The 16,356-nt window shown below is 40.8% G+C and overlaps 1 protein-coding gene across 5 annotated transcripts in view; it reads right to left on the reverse strand.

The window, feature by feature from the left end:
• Positions 1-3,259: 3,259 nt before the first annotated feature.
• The window catches only part of sbf1 (SET binding factor 1), a 91,222-nt gene continuing 78,125 nt past the window's right edge, over positions 3,260-16,356 (reverse strand). For 4 of the 5 annotated variants that reach the window (XM_041780371.1, XM_041780370.1, XM_041780367.1 and 1 more), the window contains 17 exons: positions 16,037-16,173; positions 15,523-15,730; positions 15,227-15,423; positions 14,969-15,106; positions 14,785-14,880; positions 13,823-13,897; positions 13,205-13,377; positions 12,936-13,112; positions 12,757-12,858; positions 12,492-12,677; positions 10,502-10,628; positions 10,288-10,418; positions 9,847-10,191; positions 8,141-8,346; positions 7,954-8,041; positions 7,750-7,881; positions 3,260-7,447 (listed from right to left, as the gene is read on the reverse strand). In XM_041780371.1, coding sequence (XP_041636305.1) covers positions 7,349-7,447; positions 7,750-7,881; positions 7,954-8,041; positions 8,141-8,346; positions 9,847-10,191; positions 10,288-10,418; positions 10,502-10,628; positions 12,492-12,677; positions 12,757-12,858; positions 12,936-13,112; positions 13,205-13,377; positions 13,823-13,897; positions 14,785-14,880; positions 14,969-15,106; positions 15,227-15,423; positions 15,523-15,730; positions 16,037-16,173 — 2,617 coding nt within the window. In that variant the 3' untranslated portion in view covers positions 3,260-7,348. The remainder of the gene's footprint in view (positions 7,448-7,749; positions 7,882-7,953; positions 8,042-8,140; positions 8,347-9,846; positions 10,192-10,287; positions 10,419-10,501; positions 10,629-12,491; positions 12,678-12,756; positions 12,859-12,935; positions 13,113-13,204; positions 13,378-13,822; positions 13,898-14,784; positions 14,881-14,968; positions 15,107-15,226; positions 15,424-15,522; positions 15,731-16,036; positions 16,174-16,356) is intronic. The other variant, XM_041780369.1, reaches the window with a different exon arrangement.

A 16,356-nucleotide genomic window follows, 5' to 3' on the forward strand; every position in this document is an offset into this window, starting at 1 on the left:
TGAGTCAAAAGTCAGAGTATTGAAATAAAAGTCAAAACTCTGAGATAAAAGTAAAAAATCTGAGATTAAAGTGAGAATTTTTAGATTCAAGTAAGACATCGGGTCTTAGAAGTCAGAAATCTCAGATTAAGGTTTTAATTCTTGGATTAAAGTCAAAATTATGAGATTCATGGACTTGTGAGGTTAAAGTCCATTTTTAAATTAATTTCAGAACATGATTTTCAGAAAAAGTTGTTTTCAGAATTTTATTTTTTTCTGAGGATTTGAAAAAGTTTAGAAAGAAAATTCTTTTTCACCGAATTCTGACTTTTACGTCACAAATTCATACTTTTGACTGTTTCGAGAATTATGACTTCAATCCAAAATTCAGACCCTAATCTCAGAATTCTGATCTTATTTTTTGATTTTAATGTAAGAATTCATAATTTTGACTCTTTTCTCCTCAGATTTCAGAATTCTGTCTTTTTTCACAGAATTCTGAGAATCCTTCCCGTACATAAACACACGTCTCCAAATATGGTTCTTAGATATCAGCTGTAAGCTTGTCTCAGGTCTTCTAGGGTCAAACTTGATGAGTAAAGAGAATCTACAAACACTCCAGAGAAGTCAACATTTAAACCCACAGTTTTTATTTGGATCTAGAAACTATATTGACATGATTGACAACATGACCCGGCTCAGAAAAAAATCATTCCTAATAAAAAAGAACAAAATAAATAAAAAGGATTATGTGATACTGTTGTGGTTAAAGAATGTGGCAGAGATGAGTAAACGAGAGCGAGAAGACGAGCTACATGTGTCGGGATGCCGGTGACAGACACAAAGATGAACACACAACGTGACCACAGGAGGCGGGGTCTGCTGCTGCCGTCAGTGAGGTCCACCTGTTTATGATGGGGAGATTTAAGATGACATGAACACCTGAGAGTGACCCAGTGTTGTCAAGAAGATCTCCAGTAAACTGTTAAATTGTAAAAATCATAACATCAGTAGCAGGTTTCAGTCATTCTGCTTGTCTGAATCAACGACGGTAGTCACAAAAAATCAAAGAAAGCTCCAGATAATTTAAGATAAATCCAGGTATTTTTAAACCTAAGCTCTCATTTGACATATTTTGGCGTCTTATTGACTCTTAGAAACAAAAACCTTTTAATTGTAAGGTCTAACACTTAAATGAATTCAATTAAAGTAAGGACTGGGAGAGATCGTTTTTCTCACAGATGGACTCAGACTGTTGAGATCAATTTTGAATAGCTTAAAAGCAAATATATCTATAGAATCTAACATTTTCAACAAAAATCAAAGAACTTTTTCTTTTGCAAGACTCCCACAGTGCCGTTTTCTCTATTAAATGTCAGAGACTGTGGAGAGAGAGTGAGGAAAAAAGCCACAGGCTGGATTTAAACCTTTCCCATGTGCTTCAGGACAGCTAAACTCTTTTAAAAAGCCCCCAAAATATGAACAAATAAGAGGCAGAGACCAACTAGCGGTTAAAAATATGTGTTGCACAAATTCTGTGTTGGTCTGTAAAATAAAACTAATGAACAAGAAAAAAAAAGGCAGCGACAGACAAAAAACTGATTTGTCTTTAACTAAGACTAGTTGTTTTCAACAGAACAATTTATTTAGTTAGACCACATAAAACCCTTTAAAAAGAGTCCTGGTTGGAATCTACAGTGGTCTGGAACGCTTTTATAAAGCTCAAAACAACTTTACATTATCTAAAACATTTCTACATTTCATAAAACAAATAAAGATTACCAAAACACTTTAAAAAAATGACAAAAAAATTAATATTTTACAAAAAAATGTACAAACAGTCTGATAAAAATAGACAAAGCCTGATATGAATTTCCACTTTCTGCAACACTTTCAAGAGTGGATATTACAAGGTTAAAAACTTAAAAAACTACATTTAGAATTTTAAACTCGACAAAACAAGAAACACTTTTACATGAGCCTCACGTTGCAGAACACATTTAAGACAACAGTATCTTAAGAGAAAGAACCATAGTGACTCAAGTTTCAAGTTTTGTAAAAATGTTTCAGACTTTGTGTTTTTGTATTAGTTTTTAAATTTGTCTAAAGTTTTGTAAAAGTGTTCAATGAAATGTTAAAATATTTTGGTTAATGTCAAGTTGTTTCAAGCTTCCTAAAAGTGTTTTACACTGTTATTTTTGTATCAAATGTTGAAAATTTGTTTCAAGTCTCGAGTCATTCAGACATCGTAATTTTTTGGTAGACTTCTGTTAAATTTGTTCTTAAAATGTCAGGATTATTTCATTTGTAAATTTGATTTGCTAATGTAAATCTGTTTTATGAACTGTAAGAAGTGTTTTGGTTAATGTAAATTTAATTTAAGCTTTGTAAAAGTGTTTCAGACTTTGTCTTACTTTTGAACTGCACTACCAGTTTACCGTTGGTAATCTGATGGACTTTTGTTTTTAAAAAGTACATTTTTGTAAAATTTTGAAAAGTTATTGTTTTAAGAGTTCAAAATATTTTGTGTTGAGCCAATAAACATGTTGGACCTTTGGAAACCCTTTAAATAGGTCGTTAAAACACAAACTAGGAAACAAAGAAGAGGCAGAGGTAGACCAGCAACTCCTGTGCTTTAAAATTCCTATTTTTGTTGATAGAGCTTGGACGTTTTAAGAGTGAGATTACTCATTTTAAATAAGCATCTTACTCTTAAACATTTCAGTTAGAGTTCTAGTGTTTTATCCTTTAACAGAAGTTTCCACAAACAAAAACATCAGAGACAGGAGTAGACTAAGAACTCCTGTGTGAAACTGCTGTTCTTGTTAGTCGAGTTTTGTTTCTTTAAAGAGAATCAGCTGGTTCTGGTTTTAAGGAGACTTTGAACTCCTAGAAAATGTTGTTTTTATCTATAGTGATCTGTCTTGTGCTGTAGATAGATATGTAGAATTATGATTTTAGACTTTTGGTGGCCAATATGAGAACTTTCTGGACAGACTCAGAGTGTACAGAAACAAACACCTTCTACAATAACTCCAAAACTTTGATGACCTTTTGCCATCGTATGTAAAATCACGACCAGCATCTTGACAGGAAAGTAGCAGCAGAACCCGGTACCATGAAGACTTGATGTGTGGTTTTTATTGTGACTGTAACCTTCATCCAGAAATCCCACTACTGTGGGTGAGCGACACGTTAAAAATCCAACCAGCCTTTAAAAAAAGAAAACGCCACCAGCTCCAATAAACACGGCGTCTCGTCTCCTGCTGAACGGTTGGTGATGAGTAAAGACGACAACATTTACCAAAAACATAAGAAGACATTGAGGGTTTACTGGAACATTTTCAAAAAAAAAAAAAAAAGCATTAGTCACATTAATACAGAAAAAAACAAATGGCACACTGAATTCCTAATTTTAAAATAAAGTGGTGTTTGAGGAACTTTCTTACTGAGGAGACAAGTTAAATAAATTACTACCATAAACGTTACATACAAATCTGGAGTAGTATATACAAAGGAAGTATTAGACACAAAAAAAATCTACAATTTCAAATTTTTATGTTCAACAAAGACAGCAGTAGAACCGTATTTTACAGAGCGGGGGTTTGTGTTAACATGTGGGGGTCAGAGTGGCGTTTGTGTGGGTGTGGAGGAGGAGGAGGAGGGGGGGTGAAAGTTTGACAAACAACCCACAAAAAAGATAAAAAAGTGACGTGATGGTTGAAACCTTCCAGGTAAACGTGCTGTTTCTCTACAACTCTCTGACAGACTCGTAACTCTGAGTCTGAACTGCATCACACTGAAGCCTGGCATATGTACGCATCAAATCCATGCCGCTAAACAGGATCATCTTTTCTTGACACTGTGCATTAAGGACTCCAGCAGTTTAATTTAGGGGTGTCATACAGCTCAGACAGTGAACGGCATGATCGGCATATCTGTATCTGCAGATAATAGCTCAAATAATCATATTTGGTTTGACCAATCAGAGACACTGATGAAGAAAAGCACCTTCATTGCCATTGCCAATTCTAAAAGTTTTATTTATTTATTCATTGGAGATGACCTCTCTGCAGTACCTCACTTTGGGGAGGCACGCCAGGCTTTGTTCATTGGCTTCTGCAGAAATTCAGGGAACCTAAAGCGGCGTAGATTTGACACAGAAGTATAAATCAGGCTGAAACGCATTGCATACAGGTAAAGGTGATGAAACCTTGTAAATATATGTTACTATCACTCCTGGTTATGGCGTCATTAAAGGAAAATTCTCTGACTGATGGCTCGTGCTAAATTTGCATTGATTTGTTTGCTCACAGCAACGATGTAAGATGCAGTGACAATAAAGTATGTAAAATTAAAAAGATGGTGGAAAAAACTTATACGTTTTGCAGGAATTTTGCAATTAGAAGAATTGTTTGATACTGGTAGGCGCCTTCTCTGTCTTTGGTTAGCTGCAGTAACTGAAACAGGGGAGTTATTTCTGCATTTATCAACAGCTAGACATGAAGAAAGCATTTGATATTATTTCTATAAATATCAAATTTGACTTTTCAGGTATTAGCCATAGCAAAAGATGGGCCAAAATCAGCTGAATGCAACTGTCTGATACTGTTTGAGGGGAAACAGACAGTGATGTAAAAGGAAATAGGAGGCCCGTTTGCTGTTGGAATCATAAATGCAAATGTAGCACGGTCAGCAGTCACAATGGGATCTTATTTGAGAATTTCCTTTAATAAACCATTTTCTGACATCTTAGTGAGTCAACGTCCACCTCTAAAACATCTGTATTCTCTCTGAAGCATCCCATAATATCACTCTGCTCTGAAGTATCTCTCCTCTTCATGTCCCACCTTCCAGATCCTTCCATAGATAGTTTTTAAGAATTCATTACACAATAAATCCCTCCTTTTTCCTTCAGCGTCCCTTAAAATCATCTCAGCATTCATAGTGGTTGTACTGATTTGAAAACACACAGTGAGGAGTTTAGCTTAGTGAGGGAAGTATTCGACTTTGTAAACACTCTCAGTGAAAGTTCACCGACACGTCGCAGCGTCTGTCCAACCGGTCCCCTTCCCCCACCCCCCCCGCTTTGATCTCTGCGACTGATTCATGGCTTTCACAGTATTTCTTCATCACCGCCTGCTGCTGCCGTGAGCGTTGATCTCTTTCGGGTTCAAATTTAGAAAAGAAAAAAGAAAGAAATGGAAATCCTTCATGAGCCGTTGAGGAGCCCCCCTCCTCCTGTGGAAGTTTTTTCTCTGGGTTTTTCTGCGATTAGGCGAAGTCAGGCAGCGAGGGTTGGTTTGGTCCGTCAATCTAACAGTCAATCTTTAAGATCGTCTCTGAAAGAGTCTAACGAGTCTGTACGTGGCTGGGCCGAGCGCAGCTCCTCCGTCATTCCTCCTGGAGTGTTTTAAAGGGAGGGGAGGTTAGTAGTAGGACTGGGCGTTTGAGTTTTTAAGATACATGGCTGTATTCTTAAATGAAATAGAAGGTGAGACATTATAGTTTGTATCGATATACTTTACAATGATTCAGGTTTAATTTAGGAGTGTTTATGTTAGTAAAAAACAAACAATATTGATATCTGTTTAATACCAGAGCAACAAAAATAGTCCTAGACACAAAGTAGCAGGCAAGTTAATATTTTTAACCTTAAAAAATCAAAGGCAAACTCCTAGACTATGTCTAAATTGCACAAGTGGCAACATTTGGAAAAGTGGGTGGGACTGGTGAGGAATGAGGGAAAATGTCTCAATTGCACAAACAAGTGGGCAACACATTGTAGAGCAGGAAACTGTCTAAAATGCAAAAATGCATTTTTTAACATTAGAAAAAATGGCAAGAACCAGCACAGAATGATGGAAACTGTCTTAATTTCATAAATAAGTTGGCAACTGGTGGAGCAAGTCAAACTATCAAGATTGCACAAACATGTTGGCAGCACATTAGAGTGTGGGAAACTGTCTCAATTGCACAAAAATGTTGGCAACACGTAGAAGCAAGGAATTGATCACAATTGCTCAGCCATGTTCACTAAAATTGCACAACTATGTTGCCAAGAGGTTGGAGTAAGGAAAACTGTCTCAAATGCACAAATACATTTTAAATATTTGGAAAAGTGGCATGGAGCATGGAAACTGTATTGATTGCACAAATATGTTAGCAACACATTCAAATGAGAGAAACTGTCTAAATTGCACAACCATGTCGGAAACATGATGGAAATTGCAAATATATGTTGGCAACACATTGAAATGAATCTTAATTCCATCAATAAGTCAGCAACACATTGCAGCAATGGAAACTGTCCACATTGCACAAATATGTTGGCAATATACTGGAGAGCAGGAAACCGTCTTAATTACAAAACTCTAAAAAATTGCACAAACATGTTGGCCACACATCTGGGCAAGAAAATTGTCAAAGCTGCACAATTTATTGGCAACATTTGAAAAAGGAGGTGGAACTAGTGAGTGTAAGGTTAACCCTTAACCCATGTCAGTTTCACTTTCTTTTCTAAGTGTTGGCAACTTATTTGTGCAATTTGGACAGTGCTCTGTCTTTCTTTTGGTTAAAGATATGGCTGATAGTCAGTCTGACACCATGATTGTTAGAATAACAGATCTGATCATTTTGAAACATGTTATTCAAAAGTGCAGAAAATTCTGATGATCTCAGTATAAACAGAAATGTTGCCATTTTTTTTTTTCTGCAAAATTCCGACAGTGTATAGGAGTTTGTCTGCAATATTTTTTAAGCAGAAAAAATTGCCCAATACTGGAAGTTAAAGATTTCTATTTTTGTTGCAGTGGATGGTTGGATTTTGGCAAGAATCATATCAAAGTTTATCATTCTGGTGTTGTGACTTCCACTTCTGATTTCTTTACATCGAGCTACATATACACACACACACCCCCACACACATATGTGTGTACATATGTGTGTGTGTATATTGTGTTGCTTTTCAGCTATAGCGACATGATTTTTGGTCCATATGGCCCAGCCCTAGTTAGTAGGAGGGGGAGGGGTTTACAGGTGGAGGGTCTGGAAAGATCTTCATGCTGGTCTGGGCTGCAGAGATGAATCCACGTGCTGTAATGTTCATTGTTTGTGTTCAGGCAGACTTCCAGCGCACATATTGGTCAGACTGTTGAGAGGCTGCAGCTACGAGAGAGACGACAGCGAGTGGTTCTTCAGGGGACGTTTTTTTTTTTTCTTTTTCTCATTTTTATAACAAAAACACTGAAACGTTTGTGACGCAAAAGGTTATTAGTTCAATACTAGCAAACCGAGCAGAAGTGGTGAAAGGCCCCGGCCCCCTACTGCTGTCCGTCAGGCGCTCATTAAAGAGTCCTGCCTCCACACTTTAGGCGTCTGACAGGCAGCTCTGAACACTGTCCATCCACAGCTGGGCGTTCAGGCTGTCCTGGGCACAGAAGTTGTACACTCGCTTCGTCGTCTTCAGCTGAAAGAGGAGAGAAAGGAAGAAATAACTTGTCACTTCTGCCTCATGGTGGATTGTTTCACATACTAAGAAAACCCTGACATTAAATCACAGCATCATTAGAAGGTCTAAAAAATGTGTCTACTTCTATTTCAGTAAAGGTTATTGGACCTTGAGTGGTCATCAGAACTCCAGCCTGAGCCCTCACTTTTATTGGAAACTACTCTCAAAACAGCACCAAAAACACTGCTATACATTAAAACGGATTCTTCACAGCCTTTGAATAAAATGTTACTATTTATACATTTTGAGAATTAACTCACATCAAAGAAGGCTTTCTCCTCAATGTTTTTTGGCGCTCCCATGGCGGGCGTTCCTGGAATAACAGACTCCACGTCGGCCAGCTCGATCACTCCTTTACACTCCTTATCCTGCCTGGTCTCGTAGTATCTCAGCTGGAGACACGTAAGCAGAGTTTAGAGACAGATAATCAATAAAAACAACCACAAAACAGTTCCTATTGTTACCTGATGTTTGGTCTTGTCCAGGACGAACCATCGGGGTTTCCATGGCTTCAATAACGCCCCTTTCTTAAAGAGGATACCTTCAAAACTCCTGATGGAAGAAGGTCAAAGGAAAAAACACCACTTCAGTGACTTGTTTGGTATTTAACCGTGTCTGACTCTCTCCTCTGAAATAAACCAGTCTACGGACCTGTTCTCGCTCTCGGTGCTCTGGAACTGGCTGTACAGCGTACTTGTGCTTGGCCGACCTGCGACAGGCGTGGAGGTGGCGCTGGCCTCACACTCCAGAGCCAGGTTGATGGAGGAGCCCACGCCGCTCTCCTGCAAGTAGACGCCCTGAGAGCGCCGCTGGTGGCTCAGGTTGGAGGACATCAGCAACGAGCTGGAGAACGATGGCTAAGGAGAGAAGAAGGATTGAATATTTCTACAGGTAGTAGACTCCGCCCCTCTCAGGAAACGGATGTGGCTCTCCTGATCCTCCTCTCAGCTGCCAGCTGAGAGGAGGATCAGGAGAGGAGGGCAGGACTTTCTTTCATGTGGGGAAGGCCAGCTGAACCTGGGGGCAGAGCTAACTCCCCACATGACATGAACGGCTTGTTTTAGCTCACACTTTCTGGAAGGTGGAGAAAGAAAGTGGGAGAGGAATGAATTTTTCTGGTACTTGGGCAGGACTGTGGACAGGCCAGGGGCACATGTTTTTGTTAGAAAAGCCTGAAAAAGTGATTTTTGCTTAATATGTCCCTTTAAAACAAACATGTTGCATTCCGAAAAATGTCACAAGGTTGTCAGATCTTTTGTGTGCTTCTAAAATTGAGATGCTAAAATGTGCTTGATTTTATTCCACACTGCATCAAACTGACACTATTAGCCTTTATTTTAATGTAGTTTCCTTAAAAATCTTTCACTTCTTTTAAAGTTGCCCCTACAGCATATTCAAAAAAATTACAGGCTTGGTTCACTTCAACTGTGTGCAAATGCCAGTCTAGTCTGAGTTGACCTTTAACTGATGTAATAAAAAACACATCATCTGCACATTTTTCTGGCAAAAAGAAACAAATAAAACTGCAGTCTGATTTCTGACTTTCACATGTAGGTACCTGCAGATGGCTGCACTCTGCTCTTCCACCACAAGATGTCAACAAAGATCATCAAACACCATTTCTCCTCATCATGCATTTCCTTCAGGACATATCAAGTCTGATGTATTGATTTTATGTCTTTAAACTTATTTTGGGGCCTTTTTTTTCTATTTTATTGATGATTCAGCTGAAGACAGATGGGGGGGGGGGGGTAAGTTCCATCACGGTGAACCTCAAGTGTTCCCTTGATAATATTGATATTATCTAACATAAAGATTGATTGAAAACTCTGTCCCTCAACCTAGCCAACTTGGCTTAAAAGGGGGAGCAGCGCAATGAATGACACAGTGAACAAAGCACAGCACTGACCTCCTGGCTGTGCGTAAAGGCCAAGAGAGGCAGAAACATCATTTTATCTTCTGCTCCAATATATCACAGTTTATCAGTGGACAAAGGAAAACACACCTGAGACTTTTGCAGCACAAGTATTTTTTAGAATCTGCATAATTTATTCAGGAAATTGTGTTGCTCCTGATATGCATGTGTTAAAATTAGCCTCAGCATTCTCGTGCCATTTATTTGCGTCGTCCTTGATGTGCAAAGACCTTAAGATAGAAATTGAAATAGTAATCAGAATTAACACTGGTAGTAGGGAGTCAAACTAGTGAGCAATGCCTAGAGGACTGTATCCTCTGTGCATGCAACATGCTTAAAAAAACATTTGTGATTGGTCCATGACAGTTTGATTTGGCTGAGACAGACTGATTCTGGTAAAGGAGGCTGTTATCTTTCTCAGAATAGAAACATAAGTCCTCACCTTGCTCTCCAGTTTGGTCTCAGTTCTCTGCGTGGTCTTGATCTTGTCCCACGTGTCCTTCCACTTCTCTGACGTCTGTCCAAGCTCTGCCTCCAGACTCTGCAGGTCTTGCAGCAGCTTGGTGATGGCGTCAGGCACTACCTTACTCAAGCTGTCGTAGCACGGCCACACGATGTGTCGCTGAGATTTGGGACCGCTGCTGTCGGGTTTCTCCGGTGTCTCCTCTGCGACCCGCTCTGGCCGGCCCCTCAGCTCCCAGTCGTATGAGGGCCCCTCTGACAGAGTCTCCTCTGTGTAGAAGTCCCAAACCTTCAGGTTGGAGATGAACGTGTATGGCCGCAGAACCTGAAACAGAGATCCTCAAAGATCAGCTTCTTATGTTATATTACTTCCCTTACATTCAACTAGTAACTATTAAAAGAGGAGGAGCAGCAGCCTCACCTCATCGTCTTCAGGAGAGAACATGTAGTTGTAGAATATTGGTGTTTTCTTGTTCAGTCTATCGATGTAGTCCCACACAGACTTACACACCTGAGGGCTCTTCCTCTCACCTTTCTCCTCATAAAGCACACCTGGACACACAAACAGAGGGTTTGTCAGGTTCTAAACAACGGCTATGACTCTTTGGGTAAATAAATGAGTGAACTATTGTTACCAAGCTCTATGCGTTCGTAGTCAGAGTCGAGCAGGAAGGTACGGAAGCGGTTGGACACGTAGTGGTAGGCCAGGAACTTCAGGTAGTACTGACTGAACTCAAACTCCATGGGGAACTGAAGGTGGATCTGAAGGAGGGAAACAGAAATACAGATCAGGGTAACAGCTAAAAAAAAGTACAAAAAATAATTAAATAAAAATATGTGACTGCATAAATATCCTCAGTGATTGTAGTATAAGGACACCTGTGTCTGAAAGGTCCAGTCACTGGTTCATCAGTGTTCCTGGCTACCATTACACCATGAAGACAAAAGAACAGCAACTCAGAGAAAAAGTCACTGAAAAGTAGAAGTCAGGGGATGGACACAAAAACAATTCCAAGAGTCTGAACATCCCCCGGTGTTAAGCTGAATCCTTCATCAATAAATGGAAGGAATGTGGCACGTGTAAATCTGCCAACAAACTGAGTGACCGTGCAAGAAGGAGACTAGTGAGAGAGGCCACCAAGACACCTATGACTACTCTGAAGGAGTTACAAGCTTCTGAGATGAGAGACTCTGCATACAACAACTGTTGGCTAGGTTCTTCACCAGTCAAAGCTTTATGGGAGAGTGGAAAAGAAAAAGCTACTGTTGAAGAAAACTCAGATCAAATCTAAACCAGAGTTCACCAAAAGTCATGTGGGAGACTCCATGGTCAAGTGGAACAAAGTTCTTTGGTCTGATGAGACCAAAATGGTGCTTTTTGGCCACCAGACAAGACGCTATATTTTGCAGAAACCAAACACACCATCCCCACAGTGAAGCACAGTGGTGGCAGCATCATGCTGTAGGGATGCTTCTAAGCAACCTGCCCTGGAAGGCTTGTAAAGGTAGAGTGTAAAATGAATGCAACAAAATATAGAAAAATCCTGGAGGACAATTTTATTCACTCCACAAAAGAACTACAGCATGGGAGAAGATTTATTTTCCAGCATGACAATGACCCAAAGCATAGAGCGAAAACTACACAGAAATAGTTTGGAGAAAAGAAGGTGAATGTTCTGGAGTGGCTGAATCAAAGCCCAGACTTCAATCCAATAGAGAATTTGTTGCTGGATTTGAAAAGGTTTGTTCATGCCTAATCCCTGTTTAACCTGACAAAGCTTGAAAAGTTTTGCAGAAAAGAATGGAGTAAAATTTTACTGTCTGGATGTGCAATCCTGTTTAAGAACTATCCACACTGACTCAGTGCTGTGATTGCAGCCAAAGGTGCATCTGCTTATTTATGCAGTAGTGAATTGACATTAATTTGTAGAAATCTGCGTGAACTTTGACATATTTATTATTTCTGTGGTCATAAAAGCAAAATTATTTTTGACAAAACTGATTTATAAAATCAATAAAATGGTAAAGCTTTCAAGGGGGTTAATACTTTTTATAGGCACTGTAGTTGTTATTTAGTTATGTTATCAACTGTGCTAAACCGACGCCCTCTATTTTATTATGGTAAGCATTTTGTTGGATTATCTTCCAGTATCATATCAAAGTTTAAAATTCGGGGTTTGCATTAACCCTCATGAACGTAAACATTCTTTTAGAGTGTGCTGTCAGCAACACCTGGTTCCTCTTCCTTTCCTTGTAAGGATCTCTACGACCACTGAAGCTAAATTAAACAAACTTCCTGCATGTGATAGGAGGACAGAACAAACGTCACTAATCAGGAAAACAGGAAATACAACATGTAAACAACTTAAATATACAGTGTAGCATATAGTAAGAGAAAGAGAACAGTAGGCTGACCTGACATGCATTTTTAACCTCTGTAGTTACGTGTCACATCTTTTCAATTTGATAGGGTCAGACTAAATTTGTGATTACAAAGAACCTACAGATTAATGAGTCTAGTCTTAAATTTAGCTCATATTGCCGCTGCAGTACTTTTCTTTATAATAAAGCCCTGCTTCTTTAGACATTCCCATTATAACAGCAGTGTTTGTGTTGCTGACTCACCTGATGCACGCAGTCCAGAAACTGCAGGAAGACCGGAGTGAATCCGCTACTCTGACTGCCCAGTGTCTGTGCTCCTCTGTGGCTGAATCTGTGACCAAACGACAGCCACTCCTTCTCCACCAGCAGCCGGAAGCCGTCAAAGGTTCGGTAGTACGGATCAGACAGCAGCTGCACCAGAGACACCACCTAAACATACAGAACGAAGACATCAGCGCTTGCTCAGAGGACAGCTTTCAAAAAGAGGTTTTCTGGAGCTGAGTCAGACCTGTGTAGTGACATCCCAGCCGTCCTCCAGGCTGACCATGACCGATGAACCCGCATCAAGAAGCTCCACCACCAGGACTGACACCTGAAGCACCCGGTGCAGCTGAACACAGACAGATAGGGTGAGCAAAAACACTTAACAGGCTGAAAATGTAGCAAAGAGCAGCAGAGATCACCAACCAGAGCCATCCACTCTGACTCCTCCAGGCAACGCAGGAAGCTCATGTTGGGGTCAGGGGTTGGGGAGCTTGGCACGCAGGCCTTCATCAGCTTCTTGAAGCTGTTTTTCACCTGCCGTACGTCACAGACCTCGATGGGAACCACCTCCCACTGCTGGAACGAGTCCTGCTTCCCTCCCTGAGAACATCATTTCAGAGCAGGTTCATACTCTTCAGTGAGGTCTGTCGGCTTTGAATTAAGCTAAAACTCTACTCAAAGTGTGATGCTACCTTGAGCTGGGCCTTGTCCCCAATGATGTAGAGGTAGGCCTTCTGCTGGCGGAAGAACAGCGCCTCACTTGGTCCACCGTTGGGCTGTGGTGACTCCTTCCCTGCCAGACGTGTCCCTACGTCTGGGTTATAGGCACTTAGACGCCCACTGCCCCGAATGCTGCCCCATTTACCTAATAAAAACACACATAGAAGCAAAGTAGAGTCATTTAAAGAAACTTTTAAAAATGAATCATCAAACCTCATGTGGAAGTCAAAGCCATTAAAGGATCATTTTTCCTTTATAACATCAACAGCTACAGCCATGCCAGTAAAGGAGGCAGAAATCATTTAAGACCAGCTAGTCCAGTTAGCTACATCTAGCTCAACGACAGCTACATGACAATAAACGCTGACTTACAGGAAGAAGAATCAATCAGAAACATTAAACAGACGTCAGACAGCTGCAGCATGCACACACAGCAGCTTTCTGATCGACATAAGCAGCAACGACAAACCATTAGTCCGCAGAGACAGCACACTATCAGGAACCACGGCAAACACACTGATGCTACTGGGAAAGAGATCTGATTGGTTAGACAGGAGTGAAGGGAAGGGAGGGGGCGTGGCCTACTGTACCTCTAGGAGGGTTCCTGGCCTTGCCAGACACTTTGGGCTGTGAGAGGGAGATGACTCTGGCCCTTTGACCCAGAGCTGAGGTCAAATGACAGAGACGGCGAGTTAAACAACAACGCCACACAGTGGAGGATGGTTTCAAACAAACTCCTGGTCCAGTCCCAGTTTAAGTGTTTATCTTTAAAGGAGGAGTCTGGTATTTTTTACCCAGGCCCCTTATTTTAAATATTTCAGGGTCTAGATGACTAAAAGGTATAACTACTTTTTCCAAAATTCTCAAGACGGAAACTTTAGCAGATATCTGTAAAACAGGACATTATTGCTGCAAACTACCCTTGCAGGACAATGTAAGTGATCACAGAGTCCAAGAAAAGTGGGATTTTTTGCTTTTGACAGGCTCAAGTTTTTAACCTGTGTCAGACTCCACTGCTGATTGCTGTAGATATTTTTGCTAATGTGAAATCCTTTTTCAACCAAATAGAGCCCTAGAAAATCAGCTCTTCTGATGTTCACTGAAAAAAAACAGCTAATTAACCTTGCAAAAACATGGGAGTTGTTGGTCTTCCATTGCCTCAGTTCTTAATTGCAGCTGTAATCATGCAGCCTTTGGGAGTTAAGACAATTTAAGCTACAGACCTTATGGATAATACTGAGGAAAGCAGAAGTCATCTTTCATAACTTAACAGCAATGAATGCTGGTAGAAAGCACTGAAACTGAGGTTGTGGGCACTGCCAGCAGTGGTGGACCCAGTCTATTTTATCACAGCTGGTTAAAGCAATCCACTTTAGGAATTTAAGTACCTTTAAGTTATTTAGACCCAAAAATATATTTAAAAAACAGAACCTAGGTTTAAAAATACTTGAATTTTTCTTTAAGATTTCCTCATTTTGTTTTGAAACCAGGCCTGAAACTGAAGCTAACAGAAACTACAGGAGCAACAGAAGGACAAAAAGTCGAGTCTCACCTCCTCTGCTAAACGTCCCAGGAATGTCCTCCTTCGTTCCCATCACCTGCTTCATCAGAGCGCCGATCTTAGGCTGCCTCAGCTTGTCTGTTGAGTCTGTGGAAAGGAAAACCATCCTTTCAGTGACCAGCAAGGCTCCTCTAACAGAAACATATCACATTAGTATGTGCCTTTGTTTGCTTACCTGAGGTGCTCATATGTGTGGAGGTGAAGCCGCTGAGTGTGTTCCTGCCACTGCTCTCGCTGTATGAAGGCATGGAGCTGATGATGGCCTGCAGGTACTTCTCCTGCTCCAGACTGGTCGAGTCAGCCTGTGAGGGAACTGTAAGGAGAAGGAAGCATGAGTCAGGCTACCTAAAGGCGTAGGAAATTTCTGCAGCTGTGGTGGTTAACAATAAAAAACTTGACCATAAATCGTACACTATAGTGGAAGATTTCCTACCTGCAGAAGGAGCGTTTGGCGACTTAAAGAAGCCCACCACCCCCTTGGCGTGGAGTCCTGCAGACCTTAGCAGGACGGCCTTTGTTCGTGAATTCCTCCAGCAGACCACGGGGAAGCGATTTTGTCGATAGCAGCGGCAGATCCTCTGGATGGTCGTGTCAGGGATGCTCTGAGGCACAATCAGCAGGCCGGGGTAGCTGAGACAAACAAAAACACAGACATGCAGACGTGTTTAGAGCTACTGTCCATGAATGACAGGACATCCAGCTCCTCCTCCTCTTTGTGCTGTCACTGACCTCCTGCAGACAGTGTACATGCGGTTGACGGTTGAAATCCTGAAAGGCTCGTTCTTAGAGCGAGTCAGGCTGTTACTGAGCGTGCCCAGACCAAGCCGCTGGTAGTCGCGGCAGCATGCACGCTCAACGACATTGCTCATGGTCTGTCTGTCAGATGAACGGATGGTGGAGGAGAGGGTGAGGGAGCTCTGGTCCACTTCTTCTGAAACTGTGGAGGGAAATCAGGGAGACTTACATCAGAGTCAATATACCTAACAAGGAAAATGTCTTAATGACATTCTATGTCCTCTTTTATTTATTTGTTTTTGCAGAGTTCCAGGTAAGGCTGGCTAGACACAAGACCAATTTTGGTTACATTTTTCCATCAAGTAGCTGTTTATGGGTCCTAAGGTAGGACCAGTTGAGAACCAGGGGTCAAGTGTGTAGCAAGCCTGAGCTAACAGCAGGTACTGTAGCATGGAAAATCACATTTTGGACATAATACACTCATGTAGAAATCATACTAAGGGATTACCTGAGATTTCATCCTCGTCCAGTTCTGACTGGAAGCTGCTCCTGTTCTCCCATGTGGGGGGAGAATACTTCTTCCTGGTCACATACTGACGCCCGATTGTTCTCTTTGCACTCTTCACTAGGTTTTTAGACAGCGTCCTGGAAAAACACACGGATGCAGAAAGAGAGAGAGAAAAAAAAAAGATTATGTAGTTTTAAAACTCTTCAGAAGATGTTTTAATTTCAAGGTATTTCTGCACATTCACTGCCTTGGTTATTACCTTATCTGTGTTTGTACAATTTCTTCTTTTTTGCAATTTTTGCAATTTTATTTTAGTATTT

The sequence above is a fragment of the Cheilinus undulatus genome, linkage group 23, assembly GCF_018320785.1.
Source record: "Cheilinus undulatus linkage group 23, ASM1832078v1, whole genome shotgun sequence".
Taxonomy (NCBI): Eukaryota; Metazoa; Chordata; class Actinopteri; order Labriformes; family Labridae; genus Cheilinus; species Cheilinus undulatus.